General features: G+C 39.5%; 1 protein-coding gene across 12 annotated transcripts in view; it reads right to left on the bottom strand.

The window, feature by feature from the left end:
- Positions 1–14,962, bottom strand: part of MYO1D (myosin ID) — a 382,937-nt gene that overhangs the window by 134,237 nt on the left and 233,738 nt on the right. For all 12 annotated transcript variants that reach the window (XR_001710866.3, XM_063798726.1, XM_063798723.1 and 9 more), the window contains one exon: positions 11,891–12,004. Coding sequence is in view for 11 of the 12 variants with exons in the window: in XM_063798726.1 (XP_063654796.1) it covers positions 11,891–12,004 (114 nt within the window). In the remaining variant the exon portion in view is untranslated. The remainder of the gene's footprint in view (positions 1–11,890; positions 12,005–14,962) is intronic.

Below are 14,962 nucleotides of genomic sequence, written 5' to 3'. Positions count from 1 at the left end.
AAACGACGTGGCTCACTCAAATCCAATAATAAAGTCATTGAGTGTTAAAAAGAAATTATAAGAGGCGGGGAAAGAATGTTTCATTGCCAAAGCCATCAGAATAAGAAAAAAATTTCATCTGTATTTTTCTAAATTTCTCTATAATATAGACATTACTTTTTTTCTAAGAAGAGAGGTTTCCAAATATCTAATTTTGCTAAGTGGCTCTCTTTGTTATAACACGCAGAACTATAAACATTGTGCAAGATGTTCAAAATAATACAGCTCCCAGGACTACTGAGAATTAATTAGGAAGGTAAATTTATTACCTAAATAAATTAATAAAGCTGAGTGCCACTCAGGGTCTGACATTAAGGGATTATATACTTTCCATTAAAGAGAACTAATAAATATAGTTTAAAGGATTGAGGGAGGGCCGAGGGAGTGAGTAGGCTAGCGCACACCAGCACAGGCGGTGCCAGACGTCAGCTGACTGTATCCATTGAGGTTACCATGGAAACCCCTTCCTTTGGGACACTGCCATGAGGGCAGGGTGCTTTAGAAATGGTGATGGGGCACAGACCGGCGGGCGGATGGATTTCAGCAGGGTTCACCCTGTACACATTACAAGGACAATCCATCTTCCAAACGAAATGATATCTTTCTAGCAAGTCACGTCAAATAGAGCAATAAAGCATGAAGTCTTGCATAATTACAGTCCATTTACCTTTACAAAACAGTCACATCGGTTCAGATAATTGTCTCTTTTCTCTCCCCTGCTTGCTTTGTATTCTCCACAGAACGAAAGGAGGTATTTGCGCAATTAATTGGCTGCTTCCTTAGTCATCAAGCCCATACTGATAAAAAGGGACTATATCAAAACAACATTAATGGGCAGATTCAAACATTCTTCAGACCAAACACATCAGGCAAAACTAACACGACTCAACAACAAAAGAAGGGTAAGAAGAATTCTAGCTGAGGTAAGGTTATATGTTTCGGTTAATGTGCTCTCACTCAAAACTGGCGAACAGATTTTTTGTTTACGCAAATTAAACTCAATCTTGGCAACCTGCTCCATGGATGCTGGTTTGGGAGGACTAATGTCCACATGAACTCTAGTGGCAGAAGTGCATTTATTCAAGCAACATGCTTCAGCCACAGGGAGCAATCTTTCCCACCAATTTACAGTGATCTCTAGTATGATTTTCAAAGAGATTGTGATCAAAGTTTTGGACACAATATTGCTAATTATGTAGGCTATTTCTTGCTTCTGTTTTCCATATCAAGCCTCAGCAACCACAAGTTCCCCAGCTCAGAAAACATTCAAATTCTGACCCTACTGTCCCTGTAAAAATTTTAACCTTTCTTAACAATTTTACAACTAATGCTTTACTTCAATATTACATACAAATATAGCCTGGTGACTCAAAGGGGATGATGCCAATTTGACAATAATGCAGATTCCAGTTGGCTGAAACCCTAACCTTAGTGTGCAATATTTATACATAGAAAGGGGTCACCCGTAACTTAATGTTTCATGTTGTTTACAATTATATGACCATGCCATTTGTGAGAACAGTGTTTGCTGAAAAGAGTCTCAAAAACCTGTCACAATTTCCTGTTTTTATCTTTCCTGTGTGAGTGACTAGAACCATCATTAAATGGTAAATTGAATAATTCTTGCTAATGGAAGAGGGGAAAAAAGTGCCAAATTCAGCTTTTAATTATGTTTGCTTAGGCTTACATGAAGATCAAGCTTTGTCTCCTGAAAACAAACCAACTAATGACAAAGAGTGGAGAGATGGTTCTCATAAAGATTAATTGATAATCCAGTGTGTACTGAGTTATATATTTTAGGATAATAGAAAAATACATGATACAACTACATACCTATTAGAATGGCCAAAATAAAAAAAAGACACTATCAAATACTGGTGAGGATGGGAAGTAACAGAAACTCATTAATTCCTGGTGGAAATGGAAATGATACAGCCACTTTGGAAAATACTGGCAGTTCCTACAAAGCTAAATTTAGTCTTATCACAGGATTGAGCAATAGCACTCCTATTTATTCAATAGATTTAAAAACTTGTGTCCATACAAAAAACCTGCTTGCAAATGTTTAGAGTAGCTTTATTCATAGTTGCCAAAAAGTGGAAGCAATCAATAGGTGAATGGAGAAACAAATTATGGCACCTCCATATAATGAACTATTTCTTGACTAAAAAAACAAAATGTGCCAACAAGCCATGGAAAGACATGACGGAACCTTAAAGGCCTACTGCTAAGTGAAAGAAGACAATCTGAAAAGGCTACATTCTGTATGATTCTAATTATATGACATTCTAGAAAAGGCACAACTGTAGAGACAGTAAAATGATTAGTGGTTCCCGTAGGTTCAGGGGAAAGAGGGAAAGGAATGAACAGGTTACGCACACAGGATCTTTAGAGCAGTGAAACTGTTCTGTGTGATACTGTAATGGTGGATACATGACACTATACACTTGCCAAAACCTACAGAACTCAACAGCATCAAGGGTGAACCTTAATGTGGGCAACTTAAAAAAAATTAGGAGGTTGGGGGGTTTCAGGAAGGAATGCAAAATGTGACAAGAGAATCCACCTATATTAAAAAGTATGGGCCAGGCACAGTGACTCACGCCTGTAATCCCAGCACTTTGGGAGGCCAAGGCAGGTGGGTCATGAGGTCAGGAGTTTAAGACCAGCCTGGCCAAGATGGTGAAACCTCGTCTCTACTAAAAATACAAAAAAATTAGCCAGGCGTGGTGGCGGGCGCCTGTAATTCCAGCTACTCGGGAGGCTGAGGCAGAGAATTGCTTGAACCCGGGAGGCGGAGGTTGCACTGAGCCAAAATTGCGCCACTACACTCCAGCCTGGGTGACAAAGCGAGATTTCATCTCAAGAAAAAAAAAAAAAAGGTATCAAACAATCTCACTGAAGAGGGCGGGAAGAAAAGGTGCTGACCTAGGTAACTTTGGAAATGAGTGGAGTGTGTAAGACTAAAGGGAAAAGGAAGTGCATGTAGCACTGTACTCTATTTGATAAAGTCGTGCCTCACAGGAGTACAGGTTAACAATTCTGATACTGCTATGCATGGATACTGGAAATGAACAATTAGGTAGATGGACAGTGGATGGTGCAAGCCAGGTTTCTCACTTTTGGACAGGGAATTTAAAGATAAGCAATGGGGGAAGGCTAGAATGACTCATGTGGTCATGGACTAGAGTGAGAGACACTAGTATAAACTCATGTTTAACTTCATATAAAGATGGTCACATATAAAAATATTTATAAAGATGTGTATATATACAGATTATACACATATATTTCTGTCCTGTGCCAGCTGAAAGGACCTAAAAGAAATGAATCCCCGGTAGCAACAAGCACATCTAGTATTCAGATCTGTTTCTTTCTTTTGTAGAGACAGTGTCTCACTATTTTACCCAGGCTGGTCTCAAACTCCTGGGCTCAAGCAATCTTCCCATCTTGGCCTCCCAAAGTGCTAGGATTACAGACGTCCAGCCTAGTAATATTCTAACACAGGATTATGTGATGATTGCACAACTGCATAAATTACTAAAAATAACTATAACTTACAATGGGCAAATTTTATGGTATGTAAATATATTAGTTCGCTAGGGCTGCCATGATAAAGTATCACAGACTAGGTGGCTTAAACAACAGAAATGTATTTCCTTGAAGTTCTGGAGGCTGGAAGTTTAAAATTAAGATGTTGGTAGAGTTGTTCCTCCTTTTTTTTTTTGAAATGGAGTCTCGCTCTGTTGCCCAGGCTGGAGTGCAGTGGTATGATCTCGGCTCACTGCAAGCTCCGCCTCCTGGGTTCACACCATCCTCCTGCCTTAGCCTCCCGATTAGCTGGGACTATAGGCGCCTGCCACCACACCTGGCTAATTTTTTTGTATTTTTAGTAGAGATGGGGTTTCACCTTGTTAGCCAGGATGGTCTCAATCTCCTGACCTCGTGATCCACCCGCCTCGGCCTCTCAAAGTGCTGGGATTACAGGCATGAGCCACCACGCCCTGCCGGTAGAGTTGTTCTTCTGACGGCTTCTCTCCTTGCCTTGTAGATGGCTGTCTTCTCTCTGTCTTCACATGGCCTTCCTATGTTGTACCTATGTTGTAATCTCCTCTCATGTGGACACCAGTCATACTGGATTAGGGCCCACTCTTAAGATCCCACTTTAACTTAATTACTACTTTAAAGACCCTATCTCCAAATACAGTCACTTTCTGAGGTACTGGGGGTTTGGACTCTGATATATAAATTTTGGGGGAACACAATTCAGTCTGTAACAGTGAATTATACCTCAAGAAAGCTATTTTAAAAAGTCAATATGATGGGAAAAAAACAGGGTAGGGGTATATGTGAGTGGAGGTGCAGTGTGGACTAAAACAGATCAGAGATGTAACTACCAAGTGCCATATGATGGAATAATTTTACTTCTACCTATGTAAATGTGAACCTACACAGAATTCTGTTATTAAAAAAACAGGTTTAAAAGGCAGTCTTTGGCTAGGTGTGGTGTGGCTCATGCCTGTAATTCCAGCACTTTGGGATTTGAGGCTGAGGCAGGAGGATTGGCTGAGGCCAGGAGTTCCAGACCAGCTTGGGCAACGTGAGACCCTGTCTCTACAAAAAAAATTTTCAAAGTTTAGCCAAGAGTAGTGGCGTGCATCTGCAGTCCTAGCTACTTGGAAGGCTGAGGAGACAGGAATGCTTGATCCCAGGAGTTTAAGGGTGCAGTGAGTTATGATTGCACAACTGCACTCCAGCCTGGGCAACAGAGCGAGAACCTGTCTCTTAAAAAAAAAAAGGTAGTCTGAACAACTGGGGAAATTTAAATATGTACTGAATATTAGATGATATTATGGAAATATTAATATTTTAGATATGAAAATGGTATTGTGGTTATGAAGGAGAATGTCCTTATTCTTCGGAGATGCACACATGTATTTCAAGGGTGAAGTGTCACAAGACAGAAATAAAACACATATGGCAAAAAATAAGCCCTTAGTGAATATAGGGGTGGGGAACATGGGTGTTCCCTGTGCTATTCTTTCAAATTCTGTTAGTTTGAAATTTTTCATAATAAAAAGTCAGAGGGATAGAATTAGCAGTGAACTCTGAGGGAACAGAATGCTCTTAAGTTAGGAAAGATGTGCTTATCAGAGATTTCCTTTATTCCCTTCCTTCCTTGCTAACTAAAGTAGAAAATATATTCTCCTAAAGCTTGCACCCAATTATAGCTCCTTATAAGTGAGTGAGAAATGGTTAGTGTCTATCTCTGCTCCATAAAGTCTAGAATAACACATAACATAGATTTTGAGTTTTTAAAGTTTGGCATGGAGGAGGCCAAGGAGTCTGGTTATAGCTCACTTCAAATAACAAATGACAAGACCTCTTTTAATAAGAGTAGCAGACTGGAAACCTGGGGCTGAATATGGCCTATAGACATGTTTTTTTTATTTGGCTTGCAAGGCATTTTAAAGTTGGTTCATAATACTTAACAATTAGGAGATTTCACATAAAATGCAGACTTCTGATTTTTCTAGGCATATCCAAAGCTTTGGCCCAGTGGATTCAGGCATGGCCCAAACCTTTTGGAGCGGAGTGGCGGCTGCCGCGTCATGAGGTATATGCTGCATTCGTGTATGTGCCCATCTGACTCCTAAAGGCATTTGACTTCATGAGAAAGAAAACATGCAAACTGAAGTACTATACACACACACACACACACACACACACACACACACACACACACACACATATATATAAATAGGCAAATAGGAAGCTGTCCTTTCTGACAGAATTCCTTTTACCATCATCCCCCGCTCTTTTTCCCTTCATATGGTTGTGGCAAATGACAGTGTTATGCTGGGAGGAGGTAAGACGGAAAGGAGGGTATCTGGGAATTTATTGTAATTTTTGGGTTCATAATACCTTTGTCCAACAGTAATCAAAACAGTAACTGGCACAAGGATATCTAACAGACCAATAGAACAGAGCAGAGAATCCGGAAGAGGTGTATGGACACTCGGTTTATGACAAATATGGCACTGAAGAGCAATGGAGAAAAATGATCTCCCCCGCACAGAACACAAAAGCACACGTACCACAAATTACTATCTATGTAGTAATTTAAAAACATACTACCAAACTACTCATGGCTTAAAGAGGAACTCACAATGGAAATCACAAAATCATTAAAACTGAACAACAAAGGTAGTATCACACATGTGAAGTTCAGCTCAAGCCATTCTTAAATACAAATTTACAAATTCAATGAATTTTTAAGACTAAATTTAAAAACAAAACAGTTAAGCCCCCAACTAAAAAGGCTAGAAAAAGAACAACCTAAAGAACGAAGAAGGAAAAAATAAGAGCAGAGGTAAATGAAAGGATAACAAAATCAGTAAGAGAGACAGACCTACAGCAAAACTGATCTTGGAAGAAATGAGAAAAAGTACATATAATCAATATTAGGAACACAAAGGAGTATATACCTATAGGTACAATGAAGAGCTCTTCACTCTAGTGTTTCACACGTCCCTCTCTTTAAGTACGCTGAAATCTCCCCCAGGCTTGAGTGATCATTTACCTAATTTGCTTCACTGTCCTCTTTACTTACACCCTCCTCTTACCCCCGTCATAGATAGCTTGCTTTCTTCTTCTTTTTCTTCTCTTTCTCCTCCCATTTTTATTAGGGTATAACATGCATGCCCTAGAGTGCACAAATCTCAAGTAAACAGCTTGATGAGTTCTTACAAATGTATACATCTGTGAAACCCCCACCAGATCAAGCTATGACACATTTCCAGCCCCCACCCCCATCCCAGAAGGCTCCTTCCTCCCTGCTCGTGTCTCTGTGTCTTTGCTGTTCCTTCTGTCTAAAATACTTTCCACCAAGTACACCTACGGTTCATTCCTTAACTCCTTCAAGTCTTTGCTTAAATGTCAACTTCTCAGTGAGGCCTGGTCACCCTATTTAAACTTACAACACACCTCACACGTTCTATCTTCTTTCCTGATTTTATTTTTTCCCTTATCACCTTCTATGGACTATATCATGTGCGTATGTATATACATACACACACATATACTTTTCCCCATTGGAATGTAAATTCCAAGACTTGCAGAGATTTTGCCTGTTTTGACACCTCTATGTTCCTAATACATATGTGGCTGGCATATAATGAACACTCAGTAATTATCTGAATTGAATGGTTTAGTTATTGAGGGTGTGATGTATAGATGATCTGATGTATAACTGCCTAAAATCCCAAAGAAGGTAATTTCTAGAGTGTCATTCTCTCTGACCCAGATGCAATTTAAAATCGCCCACCTCCTGTCTACTCGAGGTCCCTTAAGTCTCTGTTCATTACAACTCAAAACCTAGCAGGAAGAAATGAGCACCAGGATGCTGCAAAAAGCAACTCTCAAGAGGGGGTGTGCAATTGGCTGCAGCATCTCAACAAGGAGGGGCAAAGGAGGATTGCTCCACCCAGTGTGGAAAGCCAGCAGTTCATGGTCTGTATGGAGGAAGATGTTACTTAACCTATCACTGGTGACCCATGGGAGATGGCTGGTGTGCCCATTAAAGTTAGTTGCTGATTTATAGAAGTTCAATGCATTAGGAGATGTAAGGATAGTGGGATTGGATGGGTATTTTTTATAGTGCATTAGGAAAACAACAAATATTGGTCCCATAGTGCGTGGCTGGGGGCAGTTAAGGAAACAGAGGAACCACTTTCTGCTGAAAGCACTCATGAAGACTACGTTCAAGAATGATTAGACAAACTACCAAATTGCAACATCAGCTGAGTTTTCACCTATCCTGGAGATTCATGAGCACAATTTTAGGTCCTGTTTGACAAAGACTGGGATGCTGGCAATTGGAGTGGGAGTAGCTGGGAAGAATCCAAGGACCTAGGATGCCTGGCCAACCTGGCCTATCTGAAGCACTTCTCTTCTGCTGCTCCTTTCTGCTGGGAAAACCCAATGACCCGCCCCAATATTCAGCGTGATCTGTGACCAAAGTCCAAATGTGGCTTGGGCCTAAGGATGACAGTGATAAATAGTGGAGGGAGGAGATCAGTTATACCCCAAAATGAATAGTAGGAATTATCCATGCCATACCAGAAAAAGTAAGGAAAGGCTAAGCATAGATTTGCAAGCATTTGGCATGAACAAAAGTACCGATCTGGATCACCCAGCATTGGTTGCTATGGCGAGGCCTCATCTGAGACACTGTGTTCAATATGTTACTGCAAGATGAAACTCTAATGGTTTGCTGAGTTGGCTGACTCAGACCTTAGCCTAAAGCTGACCCATGCTGTCTAGCAAGAAAGAAGTAACTGTGAGTAAGAAGATAGACAAAGAGAAAAAGAGAAAAAGAGAAAGAATGGCAGAAACATAGGCTATGCAAAACTCAGGTTGTGGAGGAGGCTAAACGATAGCAGGGTCCCTTAAAGCTGCCTTAAAACCTGAATGGTAGCATTTCCTGGGTTTCCATGGGATTTGATTCCCTTACTACCCTTGTACCTTTACTAAAATCAAAAATGGGGCCAGGCGTGGTGGCTCATGCCTGTAATCCCAGCGCTTTGAGAGGCCAAGGTGGGCAGATCATGAGGTGAGGAGCTCAAGACCAGCCTGGTGAAACCCCATCTCTACTAAAAATACAAAAAAAATTAGCTGGGCACGGTGGCAGGCACCTGTAATCTCAGCTACTTGGGAGGCTGAGGCAGGAGAATTGCTTGAACCTGGGAGGCGGAGGTTGCAGTGAGCCGAGATGGCGCCACTGCACTCCAGTCTGGGTGACAGAGCAAGACTCCGTCTCGGGTGGGGGTGGGGTGGAAAGAAACATTACTTAAGACAGAATGCGCTTACAGTCTGTCCTTGGAGCAAGAAAGGACTAACTAAAACAGGAAAGGAGCCTCTATAGAAGGAGAAATGAAAGGTGGAGAATGAGAGAAGTGTGGATGCCCTTAGCTATGCCCTGTATGTTTTTACTGACTACTCTTATTTCTGAAAACTTTCCGATTTGATTTTGAAACATGATGTTCCCATAGTTTTTTTCTTTCGTAGAATAATTTAAAAAGTATAGAACTGAAGGGAAATTAGAGCTCATTTAGTCCATTAAAAGAGAGATGAGAAAATGGAGGTCCATAAAGAAATTTCCTTTTTATTCCATTTCCTTCAGTGATTCTCTTTTTCCCACCACTTAACTGTGGATGTTTTTGAATAATCCACCCCCTTTCTCTCTCTTGACTCATAATTTCGGCCTCCAACTATACCTGGGTCCACTCTTAAATTTGAAATGATGAATTCTTTCCCACTCTATACCATCAGACTTCCAACTATCTATGGAAAGTATACTTGTACGTTTCACAAAAACCTCAAACTCAATATGGTTAAAATTGAAATCACTTTCCTTCATCCCCTCCCAGCTTCTCCAACACTATTATTAGCATCATCATGTTTTTAAAAGGTTCTTTATCTTAAACTTTGTTTTTAATTTCAAAATATTTCAATCATACAGAAAAGTATAAATAATAATATAACAAATACTCATGTCCCTATCATCCATACTTAATATTCTGACATATTTGCTTCAGACTTAAAAACAATGACAGGTCTAGTTGGAAGTTCCCCATCACATCGAACTTGCTCCCTCTGAAAAGGTGGCTGCCCTTCTGAAGTTAGTTCACCCAGAAGCAGACCCTGAGATAAAGGCTGATGAGTATACAGAGTTGATTTGGGAGGTTCAGGCACACTGGCAAGGAAGTGGGGAGAGAAGGCAGCCACCACTGTGGGCAAGTTTACTCCTGCAGGGAAGCTCTAGGAAATGGTGTGAGACAGCCTGGAACTGTCTTGGCCAATGAGTGATGGAGATGGAGTATTTATACCCCACACTTATCACACAATGAGTGCCTAGGCACTTCCAGCCCTCTGTGAGTAAGGGCAAAGCAGGTTTGGCAGCCTGAGGGCAGCTTTTTGACAAAGATGTTGGCTGCTGGAAATCAGGCTGGTATGCACAAATATGGTATGGGAATACGAGACGGTATGGGCAGGGTGTTGACAGCATCTGCAACGGGGTGTATCCATCCCACTGACGTTTTACCTTTACTACTGTAGTTAAACATTGTTAGTTTTTATGATGTCATGATATTATTAATAACAATTAGCAATGATAATGATGAAGATAAAGGGAAACAGTGACTATAAATACAAACCAGTTGACATGAATAAGGGAAAACAACTTCGGTTCAAAGAGCTGTTTAACTATTTATTGAATTTATATCATGTGCCTGATGAATCTCCCCTTAATAGAAAGCAAGGAAAAGGAACAAAACACATACCACAATTAATTTTTTTGGTTTCACACTTCTTTAGACTTGGACAAAATATGATTTTCTGCCTCATCTATCTTCATCTCCTACTTCAAGATTGGAGGGTTATTAGGCTTAAACTGTAACTGCAATAGAAGATTATAAGTCTATATATAAGAAGACTACATATAATCAAGAGTGTTTTAGGGCTGGGTGTGGTGGCTTATGCCTGTAATCCCAGCACTTTGGGAGACCACAGCGGGTGGATCACTTGAGGCCAGGAGTTTGAGACCAGCCTGGTCAACTTGGCGAAACCCCATCTCTACTAAAAATACAAAATACCTGGGCATGGTGGCGTGCACCTATAATCCCAGCTACTCAGGAGGCAGAGGCACAAGAATCACCTGAACCTAGGAGGTGGAGGTTGCGGTGACCTGATATTGTGCCACTGCACTCCAGCCTGGGGGACAGAGTCAAACTGTCTAAAAAATAAATAAAATAAAATAAAAAAGAGTGTCATATCATTTTAGCCTTAGTTGCAATCTATTGGCCTTTCTATTGAAAGGAAAAAAGGTGTGTGTGTGAGGGGGTTGGGTGAGGGGTGCATAGTGAAGACGGATCTCCACCCCATGGTCTAAATCATTCTAAAGCATTCAGCAAAGCCAGGAATAGTTTGTCTTCCTTGTACCTTATAACTAAAAGGACCCCTGACTTAGCAAAATAAAACTGTAAAACAGTATGTTTCCTATTCCCTCTTGCAGCAACCAAAAGGATTTAAAATACTCTCTAAGTAATACTCCTCATAGTTTCCAGTATTAGACAAACACAGTCTTCCTTCTTTAACAACTAACAGAGGAAAATCACCTGACACGTGAAAAGATCCAATATTCCGGTAGGATCTTTCCGAAGAATCAGAATAAACAGTCACTTGTAAAGCAGACTCTATTAAGAAGGACAAATTACAAACAAACAAACTCATATTGCGATTCAAGGAGATACCCACGAAATTGCGTATTTCAAATAAAAAATGATAACGGAATTAGAAAACTGTATGGTTATAGTGAACAATAAAGTGGACTTACACCAAAGATCACACAATCAACAACTAAATATGCACAAAATATATAGTGAAAAGAATTCTGGAAGCAGCATAAATTTTACATTTAAAAGAGAAAAAGTAATATTTTAAGTAATCCCCTACCGATTTTCTACCATTTCCATATAAAAACAAACCTTATGAAAACAAATAAGAAAATGCATTATATGCCAGTGCATTTAAACAGTGGATCAGGAATAGAGAAAGATCACAAAGAATCAGTAGTCCTTACACTTTAAAAAATGTCTGCATTTATCTCTTGGAAACTTTGGATCCTTTTAGAAAACTGTACATTTCTACAAAACATATGACACATAAAATTTCAGGAATTCATGGGCATCCTAAAGCCCCAAAGATTCTAGAACTCAGTCTATTGACCCATTAGTGGTCCATGAGCACCAGGTTAAGAATCTTTATCCAGAGAGAAGCACAGAGGACTTACATTGTATAGAGGGATAGTCTTCATCACCTTGTACTGTTTAGTGGGATCCATTTTATACAGGTGACGGTCAGTGACAAAAATTGCTCTGTCTTCCACCTTACTAAATCGATTTACCTGTAAGAGAACAAACCAATAAACCATAGTATCTCATCAATAATGAAATCAAGTTGGCTGACTGTGAAGACAAATTCTTTAATAGATGTGAACCATGTATAGCCACTCTACTGGATGCAATAAAGATTTAAAAGGAGTAGCTGTTCCCATACTTGTGGAATTTGGCAATTGAAATTTTACAATTGAACATGGAAAACAAGAAAACCATAGAAGAATTAAAGGACTAAACATATGTAACCCAGACACCATCAAGTAAGTAAAAAGGCAAACCCAGAGAATGGGAGAAAAACTTTGAAAATCATATATCTAAAAAGGGACTTGTATCTGGACTATGTAAAGAACTAATACAATTCAATAACTAAAAGGCAAATAACCCAATTATACAAAGAAATAATATGAAGCCCTTGGTTATAATAAGAATCTGAGACTAGTATATAGGGATGAGACAAATAGGAAACTAATAAGTAAAAATAATTTCATATAATGATATAAAGAAAATAAACTAGATTATGAGATTGGGAGAAATTGTGTGTGTGTGTGTGTGTGTAGAATGCTACTTTATTAGACAGAGGGTCAGAGAAGATTCACATGTTCAGGTAAATCTTTTCCTAAGAGCAGAATTAACCACAGGATATTTTATAAGTAGTTAGCTACTTAGACTTGGGTAATAAACACATATGTATTTTAAAAAGATGAGGGTCTCACTCTGTCACCCAAGATAGTGTGTAGTGTGGCTCAAGCAGTGACTCAGTGCAGCCTCAAATTCCTGGGCTCAAGTGATCCTCCTGCCTCCTAAGTTGTTGAGACTGCCAGCATGCGCCACCATGTTCAGCTAGACTTGGATACTAATCAACGTACCTAGCACTAAACATTTTTGAACCACTACGATATCATGTTTTTCAGTAACTAGAAGGAAAAAGAATGCAAACCAAACCAACAAACAGAAAACTTAAAAAGCCCTCCTCAACTAGAAAAGAAGGCATAGTTGTGATCTATATCCTCCATCCCCTCCTTCAAATTCTTATTTCTAAGATGCAAACAAAGAAGTTAGAGATCAATTTGAAAACATGGTTAGCTTCGGTAGGCTATTTAGCTAATGAAATTAAGATTGGCAGGATGGAACACAGCAGGATATATTGCTATAGGGAGGATATAGCAAACTAAACTTTAAATTTTAGTTTGAATTTTATTCAATCTTCTCCCCTTTGCCCCATAGTTTTAGAAATCAGTCAATTCTCTAAGCATTTCCTTAATAAGCAAAGCACATTTTTTCAGTCTTCAACTTGACAAAAATGGTGTCTGTAATTGAGAGAAAAATAGAATCTATATGGTGGAATAATTATTAGCCTTAGTAAATAACTTTACATAGCAACAGCTTTTGCTATTAACAGAGGATTGGCACTTGTCAGAAAACTTGAAACACAGTGAGTGAAGAGCTTCTATAGCAGCATTTTTCTTTTTTTTTTTTCTTTTATTATTATACTTTAAGTTTTAGGGTACATGTGCACAATGTGCAGGTTAGTTACATATGTATACATGTGCCATGCTGGTGCGCTGCACCCACTAACTCGTCATCTAGCATTAGGTATATCTCCCGATGCTATCCCTCCCCCCTCCCCCCACCCCACAACAGTCCCCAGAGTGTGATGTTCCCCTTCCTGTGTCCATGTGATCTCATTGTTCAATTCCCACCTATGAGTGAGAATATGCGGTGTTTGGTTTTTTGTTCTTGCGATAGTTTACTGAGAATGATGATTTCCAATTTCATCCCTGTCCCTACAAAGGACATGAACTCATCATTTTTTATGGCTGCATAGTATTCCATGGTGTATATGTGCCACATTTTCTTAATCCAGTCTATCATTGTTGGACATTTGGGTTGGTTCCAAGTCTTTGTATGGCAGCATTTTTCTAAGCTGTTCAGTTCTAGCCTTATGTGAGGTTTTGTGAAAGTAAGGGTCCATGGACAAGTTGGTTTCAGAAATACTGCAAACCACAGCCTCCACTAGGGATATTCATATCCCATGAATATATATTTTTTCCTTTTTAAAATTTATTTTATTATTTTTTATATATAGATTTTTAAAATTATACTTTAAGTTCTAGGGTACATGTGCACAATGTGCAGGTTTGTTACATATGTATACACGTGCCATGTTGGTGTGCTGCACCCATTAACTCGTCATTTAAATTAGGTATATCTCCTAATGCTATCCCTCCCCCCTCCCCCCACCCCACAACAGGCCCCAGTGTGTGATGTTCCCCTTTCTGTGTCCAAGTGTTCTCACTGTTCCATTCCCACCTATGAGTGAGAACATGTGGTGTTTGCTTTTTTGTCCTTGCGATAGTTTGCTGAGAATGATGGTTTCCAGCTTCATCCATGTCCCTACAAAGGACATGAACTCATCATTTTTTATGGCTGCATAGTATTCCATGGTGTATATGTGCCACATTTTCTTAATCCAGTCTATCATTGTTGGACATTTGGGTTGTTTCCAAGTCTTTGCTATTGTGAATAGTGCCACAATAAACATACGTGTGCATGTGTCTTTATAGCAGCATGATTTATAATCCTTAGCATATACCCAGTAATGGGATGGCTGGGTCAAATGGTATTTCTAGTTCTAGATCCCTGAGGAATCACCACACTGTCTTCCACAATGGTTGAACTAGTTTACAGTCCAACCAACAGTGTAAAAGTGTTCCTATTTCTCCACATCCTCTCCAGCACCTGTTGTTTCCTGACTTTTTAATGATCGCCATTCTAACTTGTGTGAGATGGCATCTCATTGTGGTTTTGATTTGCATTTCTCTGATGGCCGGTGATGATGAGCATTTTTTCATGTGTGTGTTGGCTGCATAAACGTCTTCTTTTGAGAAGTGTCTGTTCATATCTTTCTCCCACTTGTTGATGGGGTTGCTTTTTTTCTTGTAAATTTGTTTGAGTTCTTTGTAGAT

Source organism: Pan troglodytes, chromosome 19 (assembly GCF_028858775.2).
Source record: "Pan troglodytes isolate AG18354 chromosome 19, NHGRI_mPanTro3-v2.0_pri, whole genome shotgun sequence".
In the NCBI taxonomy this organism is placed as follows: Eukaryota; Metazoa; Chordata; class Mammalia; order Primates; family Hominidae; genus Pan; species Pan troglodytes.
The sequence above is the reverse complement of the archived record's forward strand: the minus strand, read 5'-3'. Positions and strand labels throughout refer to the sequence as shown.